General features: G+C 37.4%; 1 protein-coding gene across 2 annotated transcripts in view; it reads right to left on the minus strand.

Annotated features, from left to right (window-relative positions):
- OXCT1 (3-oxoacid CoA-transferase 1) overlaps window positions 1-13,269 on the minus strand; it is a 186,345-nt gene that overhangs the window by 32,062 nt on the left and 141,014 nt on the right. For both annotated transcript variants that reach the window (XM_004388439.2, XM_023742498.1), the window contains one exon: window positions 6,348-6,437. In XM_004388439.2, the coding sequence (XP_004388496.1) occupies window positions 6,348-6,437 (90 nt within the window). The remainder of the gene's footprint in view (window positions 1-6,347; window positions 6,438-13,269) is intronic.

Raw genomic sequence — 13,269 nt, forward strand, 5'->3', positions numbered from 1 at the left:
CATCTGACATCAGCAGTGATATCCCTGGTTCCATGTCCTCTTCTGAATCCAGACTGAATTTCTGGCAGTTCCCTGTCGACATACTGCTGTAGCTGCTTTGAAATGATCTTCAGCAAAATTTTACTTGCATGTGCTATTAATGATATTGTTTGATGATTTCTGCATTCAATTGGATCACCTTTCTTGTGAATAGGCATAAATATAGATCTCTTCCAGTTGGCTGGCCAGATAGCTGTCTTCCAAATTTCTTGGCATAGACGAGGGAGCAGTTCCAGTGCTGCATCTGTTTGCTGAAACATCTCAAGTGGTATTCGGTCAATTCCTGGAGCCTTGTTTTTCGCCAGTGCCTTCTGTGTAGCTTAGACTTCTTCCTTCAATACCACTGGTTCCTGATCGTATGCTACCTCCTGAAATGGTTACATGTTGACTCATTCTTTTTGGTATAGTGACTCTGTGTATTCCTTCCATCTTCTTTTGATGCTTCCTGTATCATTTAATATTTTCCCCGTAGAATCCTTTCAATATTGCAACTCAAAGCTTGAATTTTTCTTCAGTTCTTTCAGCTTAAGAAATGCGGAATGTATTCTATTCTTTTGGTTTTCTATCTCCAGGTCTTTGCACATGTCATTATAGTACTTTACTTTGTCTTCTGGAGCTGCCCTTTGAAATTTTCTGTTCAGCTCTTTTACTTCATCATTTCTTCCTTTTGCTTTAGCTACTTGATGTTCAAGAGCATGTTTTGGAGTGTCTTCTGACATTCATTTTGGTCTTTTCTTTCTTTCCTCTCTTTTTAATGACCTCTTGCTTTCTTCATGTATGATGTCTTTGATGTCATTCCACAATGAGGGTCATTACTTAGTGATAAAAGGAGCAACTATCCAGGAAGATATAATAATCCTCATAACATATAAAACAAAATGGACAGAAGTACTAAGAGAAATTGACAAACTTTGGAAGATTTTCTCAGAAGCTGACTAAGAACAAACTACAAAGAGAAGAAGAGTCATAACAATCATTAAGCTGAATCTATTGGTCATATATAGAGTACTGCATCTAAGAATTAGAGAAGACACATTCATTGCAAACATACAGGGGACATTTGTAAATCTGATCATATCGCTCCCCTGAACACAATCCTTCTTGGGATAAACTAGAAACTCCTTCACAAGGTATATAAGACCTTTAGCAACATGGCCCTTACCTAGTGCACTAGTCGTACTGTTTTTCAATTAACCTTTCTTCCTTTGCTCTCTGTTGACCGAGACCTAATTGTAAATCCTTCCACATGCTCTGCCCTCCCCGACCCAGTGCTGATTTGCTGATTCTCTTGACCTGAAACACTTTATTCCCTGGCAAAATTTGCTCCACCCTTCAGATCTCTGTGCAAATGCTACATCCTTCAGGACACCCTCCTGGTGCTCTCCCATAAAGGACTTAGGTGCTCTATTCTCTACTCCCTACTCTGTACACCCTTCTATTTTAAATATTTATTTGCATGTCTCCCTCACCATGAGAGTTGGAGCTAGCTGAAGGAAGGACCATGTCTTTTCATTTTTTATATCTCAGCCCCTAACCCAGTGCCTAGCACACAGTAGATCCTCAATAAATATCTGATGGCTGTATAATCAAATTAACACACTCATATGAGATCATCCTATCAAATTTTATGACAAACAGTCAAGGAATATTAATTTGGATGTTCATAATATCTAAACCAGCTAATTCACAAAACAGAGGTTAATTTATCTATGATTTTGTAAGGTAGTAGTGAGCCAGATGAAAAGTCAGAGGGAACAGAATATGAAAACACCTAGGAACATGAAACAACAGGATGTATTTGTGGAGATCCTAGCAGACCTAAAGGCCTAAAGTCAAGGATGAGGCAGGCTGCTGGAGAAGTCGATCACAAAAAATTGGTTGCCTAAGGTAAACTAAGCAGTGTGGACTTTATTAAAGGACTTCAAACAGAAATGACTCTATCAAGCTTTAGTTTAAGACTGGTCACTCCGACAGTGGCTTGCTTGATTACTTAGGAGGAGGCCCAGAACAGCAGCAAGGAGATCCTTGGGACGCTACAATAGTGATCCATGCAATAAGACAAGGGCCTAAACCAGGGCAAGGAGACTAGAAATGCACAGGAGGGAGCTGATTGCAGATTGCAGACATAGTATCTACTGTGCTTGGTGTAGAGGTAAAGGGACAGATAGGTACTGAGGGTACCTTCCCAGATGGGTAGCGGGCAGATCATCACTCCTCTAGTTGGGCCAGACAGGAGGGCATATTTAGGGGAAATGATGATTATCTTATCTGTGTACGTGTTGCAGTTGGGGTGGCTAAGGGACAACCAGGTAGAGTTGTCTAACAGGAGGTTAGGAATAGAGTTCTAGGGCTAGTCAGAGAATTCTGGTCTAGAAATAAGGATTAGGGAGCCATTGGTAAGAAAAATAATAGTTGGTGCCAATAATTTAGATGGTACCCAAGAATGGTGCAGAGAATAAGAATCCAGAGGGCCAAGTATGGAATTATAAGGAATCCTAGATGGAACCCACAAAGAAAAGGACAGGATATCCATGGATCTGTGCTGGTGGGGAAGCTCTGCAACTCTCAACACATGGTTTACAACTTTGGGTCCAAAGCTACTACTGCAGTTGAGGCCTTTCTCAGATAGCAGAAGAGGGATAAAATCCAATAAAATCAGTTTTATCTTTAAGAACATGACCAGAAATTGCACCATCACAGATGCTCAAATCCCATTGACCTAGATTTAGTCACATGGATGCATCTGCATGCAAGGGAGGCTGGGAAATGTAGTCTGTCAGTGGGCAACGACATGCCCCAACTAGAACTTTGGGAATTCTAATATAAAAGGGAAGAAGGGAAGATGGGTACTAGTAGTCACAATTAGATACTCATAGATTGTTTTCTTTTAAGCACTTTGCAGATACCTGTCTTATAAAAGCAAGAAGAGTTTTGACCAGGAAAAATGAAAACAAAAAACAAAAAAAAGTAAGAAAAGAAGGGTAATTCTGAAACCAGAAGCTTTCAGAAAAGTGCAGGTGTGGGTGGGATGCTAATGCAGAGGAAGCTTTGGTAGGAGGTGGCAGTGTAGTGCAAGGAACAGGTATAGCAGCTAGACCAAACTGAATCAAACTCCTGGCTCTGCTACTTACCTGGGCAAGTTTCTTAACTGCCTACATCTTAATCACTGAGAAGCTAAAGAGATAAAGTATGTGCAGCGCCAAGCACAGAGCTTTGTATCTGGTAAGGACTCATATTGTAACTCCCTTCCTTCTTTTTCTTCCCACTTTTAGAGGGCAGAGAGAACATGCCAAGAGATGGAAAAGAGGCTTAAGAGGGAAGGTGGCTGGATACCAAAAACACCTTGCCAATTTTGCCCAGAACTCTTAATTCCTAAGCGTAAATGAAAATCATGTTACAAAGCCAGTTTGACACCTGTGCCCATGTACCATCTCCAGAGGCAGTTTTAAGGCAGGGGAAACATTATGATAATTACCCTAGAGCAGCACTAGTGGGCAGCCAGGTTTCAAATTCCAGAAGCTGCTGGCCCCTGAACTGAAGGAAATGGCTGGTTGCAAAGACTTGAAAGGAAAGAGATTCTTTTGTCTGATTAAAGCAACAACAAAAACAGCATGCTTTTAAAAGGCAAGTAATGTTCTATTTATAAACAACCTGCAGCTGTAACCTGCAAGCCTACAGAGCAGGAAAGGGAGTAAAAGGAAAGAAGCTGCACCTGAAAACCAGCTGGCAGCTACTCCCACTTACAGAAAAAAATTAGTAGCACAAGAATACAGGAAGATCATATCTCTTTTCTCAGGTTGTAACCCTTCACTGCAAACTTCTTACTCCTAGTTTTACAAAACTCTAGGGATTAGTCCTCCAGGCTATTCACTTAATCAGAAAGCAGCAGAAGTTACCCAGTACGTCTAAGAGAACTGATCATTAACTGGAGAGGCTACCAGAAGTCAACAACCTCTTCTCTCTATCTCCTTTCCAACCCCAACCAATATTTAGCCAGAGCAAACCAGGCTTTGAACCAGTTCTTTTCGGTTTGACCCCCACTGAGAACTTGCATTTCCACCCCCCAGATACACTGAATCAGTACCTAAATTTTAACAAGATCCCCCGATGATTCTTATGTATACACAAAAATTCTTAGGTATACATAAGAATCACCTGGGGATTAAAAATTAATCTGGGGATTAACAATTAATCTCAGTGAACAATAAATAACAACATCCACATATTCCAGGACTAAGGGTAAAATATGAAGATGGCAAAAAGAGGAACTTCTTTTCTATTTTCAAGATTACCTAACTATTAAGTGAGAACAAATTACTATCATTTTAATCATAAGTACATTCTTTTGTTGGTTTGTTCACATGTAAGTGTCTGGGAGAAAAGTACTTAACTCCAATTCTGGTCTAAAACTCGACACCAATGTCCCCACCAACAGAAGAAGAGGGAAATATATTATATTGCTTCTGTGAAAAGCTTTCATAAGGAATTTCTAGTCAGAAGTTTGAGGCACCATTTATTTTCCTCTATCAGGAATTCCAGCTGACGGGAGAGAAAAGACTTTGGAAACAAACCAAAAAAAAGATAATTTATTAAATATACAGGGCGAATGTTTTGAAAACGAATGCACAAAAATAATCCATAATGAGTTGGACTTCAGTGCCTATGTGTCAACATTAAAGTAACAACAAAAGGAAAGTTGGAAAGAATTTTCTCCAAACAGACATTATGTTCCAGAGAAGATTTGGATTTGATTTGCATGCTTGGCATCCTTTTGCCTCTGAAATGAAGTATTTTGGATGCTTTTGCAAGTCATCTCTCAGAAGTCACCTGTGTTGATTTCATTTCTATTGTTCCAAATTTATGCACCATTGCTCACTTCACACTGTTTACCAAACAATTTATGATAATTCCAGATTTATTACAGTTTTCACAACAAAGCCATTTGAAGGCACTCATAGCTCTGTAACAGAACTCTCCATGGGAAGCAAGTCAAACGCAAATCCTCCAGCTCTATGGCTCTCCCACAATGCTGCATCTCTAAATAAAAACAGGACAAATGAACTACCATTTCTGCTCAAATCAGTAAGTCTCAAAGTGACAGCAGGTGGATTTTGCTTTAAAATTGAGAATGACCAACAATGAAGGGAAATAAACTAAGGGCATACAAACTGAAGAAGGTACCACCTAGTATCAACTTTGTCTGTCAGCAGAAATCTATGGATTCGGATGAATTAAGCTGAGGTTCAAAGACACTGATTTGGAAACAAGGAAGAAAGTTAAATCAATGGTTAGAAAATTGGGCTTTGGAGCCAGAGACATCCACGTCTAATCTCAGTTCCACTAGTTATGTGACCACTAGTTACTTAAAATCTCTGAAGCTGTGTTTCTGGAACCATAAAAAATAATCTACATCATGACCATGGGATTATTATCAGGATTAAAATACACACATAAATACACAAAGTTATTAATTTAGTCTTAGCACAAAGTAAAAACTCAATAAATGGTAGCACCATGGGGAAAGTCCTGGTGATCTTCTTCTGCAAGATTATAGCCATTAAAAACCCTATGGAGCGCAGTTCTACTCTGAAACACATGGCATCACCATGAGTCAGAATCAACTTGATCTCAATAGGTTTGGTTTTTGGTTTTATTACTAGCATAGGATGTTGTTGTTATTATCATCATCATAATTATCAATATAAGCTCCATAAAGTCAGTGATTTTTTTCCAGTTTTGGCTATTATCAAATTCTAGTAATTCCTACCACATAACTGGCATTAATAAATATTTGATGATTTATGAAAATAAAAGTATAATCTTTTTCAGAATAAGCTATCACAAATCTACTAATTTTTAACACCTTTCTCAAAATGTAACCTCATAGGCTCGGTAAGATGCTATAGTGTTCGTCTGAAGTAACAGTTGTTAAAAGCCCACATTCTGTTGTGCTTTTCATTTTGCACACAGACAGCAACCATAATAATATTCTTAAAACCCAAGTCAAAACACTTGAATCAAAACATCTGCTCATTGCCTTTGGAGACATTATACCTTCTACCTTTAATTTGCATGCAAGGCAAATAGTTGAAGAACATCCTCATGGTTTGCTTCACTCAAACAACCATTTAATCCAATAATGATAAATATACTTTACTTGTAATCTTTCTCTCTAAAATATAAATGTTATCAACTTGAATGAACCAGACAAAACAATAAAAGCCGTGGTCAGGTGACTTGGTGTACTAGGTTGTGGTAAGTTGGGAATTTCAAAAACAGCAGCATTCTAGAAGCAGAACACACATTACCTTTGCAGAATGCTCCATGGTGACCACCACTTTGGTTTTGGCACTGGACACTAAATCCATAGCACCTCCCATTCCTTTCACCATCTTTCCCTGAAAAACAGAAACAGAAACTACAAAGTAGTAACTTCTTTTGTGTGTGGGAGAATAAAATTAAGTTACAACAATGAACTGCTGCAAAGAGTAATAAGAAAAACTCATTGACCTCCTTAGTACTTGAAGCTTTATTAGCAGATGTGTAAAAACCCCTCCCTCTTGTAGAAGACTTTGAATCTTAATATTCTGTTATTCTACAGTTGAAGGATAAAGTTCAGATAACTAATTATTACATAGGTCACTTTCATTAAGTGTTGCTATCTTATTTCGTTGATGAATTATTAGCAATACGACAATCAGCGGATAAGAGAAATCTTAAGAACCTTTCCAGAATTGTGGCTTATTATTATTATTATTACAAAAATATTAGATTGAAATCCACATACCCCTGACATCCATTTCTTTCTTTTCTAAACATATAACTGGCATCACTGGGTTTTCAATTACAGACACTTTCTAAAGCACTCTCTTGGATTTCCTGCAGATTACAATGCCATTAGGTAGTAGGCTGAGGCATTTCTCTAGTAATGATTAATATGAAGTGTGTCTTTCTAGCACTTGGCATTTATTTTGCTCTTAGAAAAAGCAAGCAAAAAACATATTCCTGTTAAGCAAAAACAGAAACAGTTCTGAATACTTTCACCATGACCATTCTGTTTTTAGTCATTTGTCCATACCCTCATTCATTAAAAATCCACCAACCACCTTCTATGTGCCACACACTCTGGATAATTCCCACTGTCTACTCTGTCTCCTGGTTACAGAGTTTTAGAAAAAGCAAGTGCTTCCAGAAATGATAGTATAAATTCATACTCAAGTATACTGAAGAGAAATGTCTTTAACATTGAAACTTCCTTTAAAATTTTTTTTTTTTTTAGCCCAAGTCCTCTTTCTGATTTGACAGTAAAATCTCACAGTGCTCTTGGCTCCTTTACCATAATTTCATAGTTATCAGGAAATTAGGAAATGCATTCACACCTGGCATTAAATCATAGTCTAGAATTCCCTGATATCAGACAATTTAGAGGTCACCACACAAATCGTGGACATGAATTAGATGTGATGTATAAGGTACAGCAGCAAGTAGTCATGAAATCTTTGTAGTTTGAAGCCTGCCGTGAAATGAAAAGGAAGCAGCTGGCAATGGCTAGGGCAAAGAGGGGCAAGTGGAGGGTACAAAATGAGTTTGGTTTCAGACACATTAAGCTTGAAGTGGAGCTGAACCAGGGCCGGATTACCCAATAAGCAAGGTACACACGGGCTTACTTGTGCATACTTACTAATCTGAAGTGAACAATTTCACCTGTTTTTGTGGTGAAACCCATGTGAAATTATTCACTACACATTAGTAAGTAAACACAAGTAAGCCTGTGTGTCGTACCATGCTTACTGGTTAATCTGCCCCGGGCAGAACATACACGTGGAAAAGTGTCATTTTATGCTCCTAATAGCAATGCCTCCATCGCAGTCATCTACGAGCTAATAAATTAGGCACTAGGTCATCATATTTGTACAGAAAATGCTGATGCCTTCATGATATAAAGTATGGATAAGTCTCATATGGCAGCAAAGACTGCCTATCAGAAACTCCTGTACTAAGAAAGTTTAAAATTTTTACAGCATCAAAAGACACTGAAGCATTTTCACAAGTATCAAAGTCCCGAAAGTCAAGGAAAGACTGAGGCACAGTCTAAATTCAAGGTGTGACTGTGAACTGGAAAATTCTGTTGGGAAGAACATAACTGAGACAACTGATGAACCCTGAATGGAGTCTAAAGATTCAATGGTAGTGATGTATCAGTGCTATTTTGTTTCGTTTTGTCTTCAGTTTTAATAGCTGAATTGTTGTCATGTAGGACAGTGTTCTTGGTTTGGGGATTAACATACTAACATATTTGGGGGCGATGGAGCATCAGGTTGGAAATTTGTTCAAAAGCTGATCAGAAAAAAAAAAAACAAATAAAGAGGAGGGGGAGGATAGAGTCAAACTGGTAAAATGTGAACATTTGGGGAATATGAATGAAGGGTAAACAGTTCTTGTTCAGTTCTTGACACCTTTCTTTAAATTTGAAATTATTCCAAGCTAAAAAGTTAAAATCCTTTTTAAAAAGACACTGAAGCAACTCCATCATGAAATATCTCAACCAGCTGAATGTGATGATACAGCAAGTCTCAGCTTCCATACACAGTGTCCGTCGGCAGACTCGCTAAGGGTGTAAGTGCCGGAAGAATAGGAAGAAGAAAACCAGAAACCAAGCAAGTATATTAAAAATTCCTCAAATTAAAAATGTTTTTTCTTTGATTACAATATACGCAACTTTTGTACCCTGTGACACAATGATTACATAGGTAAAAACTTATGGCAGCTCAAACAGAAAGCTTGTCCAATTTAGGTGACTCTGATTTACACATTTAAACCACTATCAATTAGTTAAATATTTTTAGAGCACCTACTGGGTACAAAAAATTGCGTTAGTAGGAATACAAGCAGATATAAAACATAGTAGAAGATCCATCTCTTCATTTCTGTTAGAAAGAACATTGTTGCTTGACTCATACAAATGAATAGCCTTCATCACTCAGAAAGATTAGACTGGTTTGATGCTTTATCTCTAATGCACATGCTACAAATTTTAAAGCACTATTTTGATACTTAAAATTAAATGTTTGTTTGTAAGAGTGAAAAATGCACTAGATTAAAGTGCAGAATACCCGAGAACTACTATTTTAACTCACTGTGTGACACTGGCAAAACATTAAACCTCTTTGAATTTAGGTTCATTATCTATTAACCAGAAGACAGAATATTTGCTCTACCACAGAGCTATTATAAACACTGCATGAGATAATATATAGAAAATTACAAGTGTAAAGTGCTGCATAAATAAAACGTATAAATGTATTCACTTATATGTACATTCAGTTAATTCAATTTACTGAGCATCTAGTATGAGCCAGGCACTACTGGAGTTGGAGATTATCAAAACAAGGTTCTTCTCCTCAGAAATCTCTTGTCTGGAGGAGGAAAAGTAGGCATGAGCAACAAAAGAAACTCATCCCAAATGTCCTTCCTCTAACAGAAACATTCCCCATGTCTCCCTCACTCCCAAGATAGTGCTGGGCACCTCTTGCCTGTGCCATTGTCCTATTTAGCATGTAACTCGATCACAGCACTGAGCACAGTGAATGTCAACTTTTTTTTCTTTTGCATTAAATATTTGGATGAGTGAATGGATAAATGAATTAACTAACATAAGTATGCTCAAGTTCTAACAGAACACAGAAGATTCAACTGCTAACTGTGCCTGAGAAATCAGGAGTTGGGGGAGAGGTTCAGGAGGATTTCACAAACAAGGTTATTTCACAAAGTAGTTTGTCAGATGGGAAAAGCAATATTGAGAAAGAGTACAGCATCTCCTAATAGAAAGCATTTCTAGCAGGTTAACAGAAAAACTTTCAAATATTTGCTAACAGAAAGGTCAGTTTGAACTCACCAGCCACTCCGAGGGAGAAAAGACCTGGCAGTTTGTTCTTGTAAAGACTACGTCCTAGGAAACCCTATGGGGCAGTTCTCCTCTGTCCTACAGGGTCGCTATGAGTCACAATTGATGCAATAGCACACAACAACTTTTTCAGCAAGTTCATTGTATTGGGAAAAGAAAATAAAATGTTTCCCTCCATTTCATTTCCCAAAAGATTTCTAAAACAATCAATTATCAAAGGAAGACAATCAATTTTATCTTCACCAGCGGGGAAAAAAAACAACAGGGTTTTATGAGACATACTTTATCATGCCAATAGGATAGCATTATTCAGCCCAGTTTAGAAGGCATTCTTTTGGGACTCCACTACTTGATTTCCCAGCACTCCCTTGCAGTTAGGTGCCTATGTGCCTGCATTCTATACAATGGAAGAAAGGGGAGGAGCTCTCTTCAATTTCCAGGCTCTTGCCCATAAAAACCTACCACATGCAATCCTTCATGTTCTTTCTCCTTCTGCAATCTGGACACGGACATCCAAGGTGATCTTGAAAGACAGCTGAGCTTCTGAAAGCCCGGTTCCTTAAATGACCTTGTGTAACAAACCCACTTACTGTACTATAAAATAGGAACTACATTGGACTGTTCAATATGAGTGAAAAAATAAACTTACAGGGTGATAAGCCACTGAAATTTGGAAGTTTGTTATAACTGTTAATATGACTAATATAATGAGTTGGTTGCGTAGAAGACTGAGAATTCAGAAGAATTAGAGGTAACTATTAAAGCTGCAAGGAGCCCTGGTGGCACAACGGTTAAGCACTCCATTGCTAATGGAAAAGTTGGTGCTTCAAACCTACCAGCTGCTCAGTGGGAGAAAGAAAGATTACATCCTTAGAAACCCTATGGGGGCAGTGCTACTCTGTCCTATAGGTTCATTATAAGTCAGAATCAACTAGACGGCAATGTTATTAAAGCTGCCCAACTGGGGGAGGGAGGGAGGCCTGAGCAGGGCTCTTAAGGGGGTCTTTTTACAACTGTTTCTTGAGGGTGGTCACTGTGCCAGATACAGCGTCCAGCACTGTAATTCATCTCTCTATCCAAATGTCCTGTGCAGTGACTGAAATTACACAGGGACTCAACAGATTGTTAGTGGATAAGTGAGTGAATGGAGAGGATTTTGAGATGAGGACAACACTGTAAATTAAGGGAACAGCTGAGAAAGAACACTGACCCCACCTCCATCCTAAAAAAAACCAACATCCTTCTCAACATATAAAACAAGCTGATAAAACAGGGAGATTAAGAACTATAAATATATCTTAAAAAAATCACATGAGAGAAAGTGATACTTGGGGGAAACAGGCCTATAATGAAGAAAAGATTCTGGGCATGATCGAAGTGCTGGGCCAGAGTGACACAGCAAACATACATTTCTTGAATGGTATGACTTTAGTTCTGAAATGTATTCTGGCTAGCATAATGAAGAGATGATTGCTAGATGCTCATTTCATGGCCAACTCTTCTTTGTGCAGTTAAGGGTAGACCCTGACAGCAAATATGAAAAGAATACTAAAAAAAAGAAACAAAAACCCTATTGCCATGGAGTCGATTCGGACTCATAGCGACCCCATGGGGTTTCCAAGGCTGTAAATCTCTACAGAAGCAGACTGCCACATCTTTCTCCCATGGAGCCACTGGTGGTTTTGAACTGCTGACCTTTCAGTCAATTGCTTTAACCACCGCTAGAAATGGAACATGCGCAATTAGGACACAGTTATGCAACTTTTCTAAAAAGATACTGACTTAAGTATTATCCTCAATTCATAAATATTTATTTAGGGTCTATCATAAACCAGGTACTAAGACAGGAATTAGGAATAAAAAAGATGAATATGATTATCTACTTTTGTTTAGAAAATACATTTAAACTAAAATGAACATTTTAAATATATTTTAACTACTTTGAACCTATTTGCTGATACTAAAATTATAAAGAAAGTAAAAGAAATACTGGTAACAAGGCAATAACATTAAGAACCTCAATGTGTCAAAGGACAAATATTTAAATTGCACTTCCAAAGAAATAGTAATTCAAGTTCTAAACATGACTTTTGATGATATCTTAAGGTTTTTATTGAAAGGTAAAATCAATATATTTAAGCAGCTCTGTGAAATGCTATTTAAAATAAACTATAAAACATACGGAAAATCATTCTTGCCATCACCTTTTTCATTAGTATATTAATAATCATGATTTATTTCCAGATTTATTCCCTTTAAATATTCTAGTCTTCAGTGAGAAACAACTTACAATTTATAGAAACAAATTTTAAGTAATGCTATGTACCTCACTGGAAAATGTGAAACAACAGGAAGCAAAAGGTAAAGAAAGCTATGGTGTTATTTATGAATAAAACTGTGGTGATAGGGCTTGTTATTCTGTATTAAATACCAGAACATTAAGTACCTACTTCATTCCAAAGGTAAGCCTCTTTATTTCTGTCCTACGTTCCCATTATTAAAAAAATGTTATGGGTAAAGAAAAAGGCCTCTAAGCATGCTCCTAGCTAAGGAGTAGGAGAAAGGAAAACTAAGAAATATCATAATAACACATTTAAACACAATGAAACAAATTATAAATTCTTTTTTTAGCAAAAACAAAGGATTTACCATTTGCCTTAGTTTAGCAAGGTTATAACAAAGTTTCATCAGAATATTTCTCTTTTCTGTGTTATACTTTGCTTTCAAAACAAAGAAAAATGTGATTTTCCTTTCAGAGATTAACTGTATTTCCCAGGATAGGTGAATTCATCATGTAAACCAACTAGTATGGAACTAGAAATATAATTATACTCTCTAATGCTAGATAAATTAACAAAATTGCTTATAACAAATAATCAGGTATCAGTCATAATAGGGGCTAACAAAGTACAACAAAAAGCAGTACTCTGACAAACTCAAATTTCATTTTAGTAAGTAAGCACTCTTGTTCCTGTTCTCCCAGGACTTTTGTTTCATCAGTCTTCCCCTTGTTCCAATTTCTTCATCCTCTCCCTCTCCACGGCCCCTCTCTCCTTATTTCTCAACCATTGAAATCTGGTTTCTGTCCTGACTGTGCCCTTGAAGTGGCAACTGTACTCAATAACCCTTTCATGATCAAATTATTTTTCCCTTTGAATTTTTTGTTGATACTATGTGTTTTAAGTAATGGAAGGCATGCTAGATCAAGGATCTTTTCTGAATTTTTGTTATGAAATAAGAATTTTGATACATATTATGTGGGACAAATGAACTCTGGTGGTATGAAAGATTGGTGATATAGAGGCAAGGATAAAATCATTTTATCT

This window comes from Trichechus manatus, unplaced genomic scaffold (genome assembly GCF_000243295.1).
Source record: "Trichechus manatus latirostris isolate Lorelei unplaced genomic scaffold, TriManLat1.0 scaffold00212, whole genome shotgun sequence".
In the NCBI taxonomy this organism is placed as follows: Eukaryota; Metazoa; Chordata; class Mammalia; order Sirenia; family Trichechidae; genus Trichechus; species Trichechus manatus.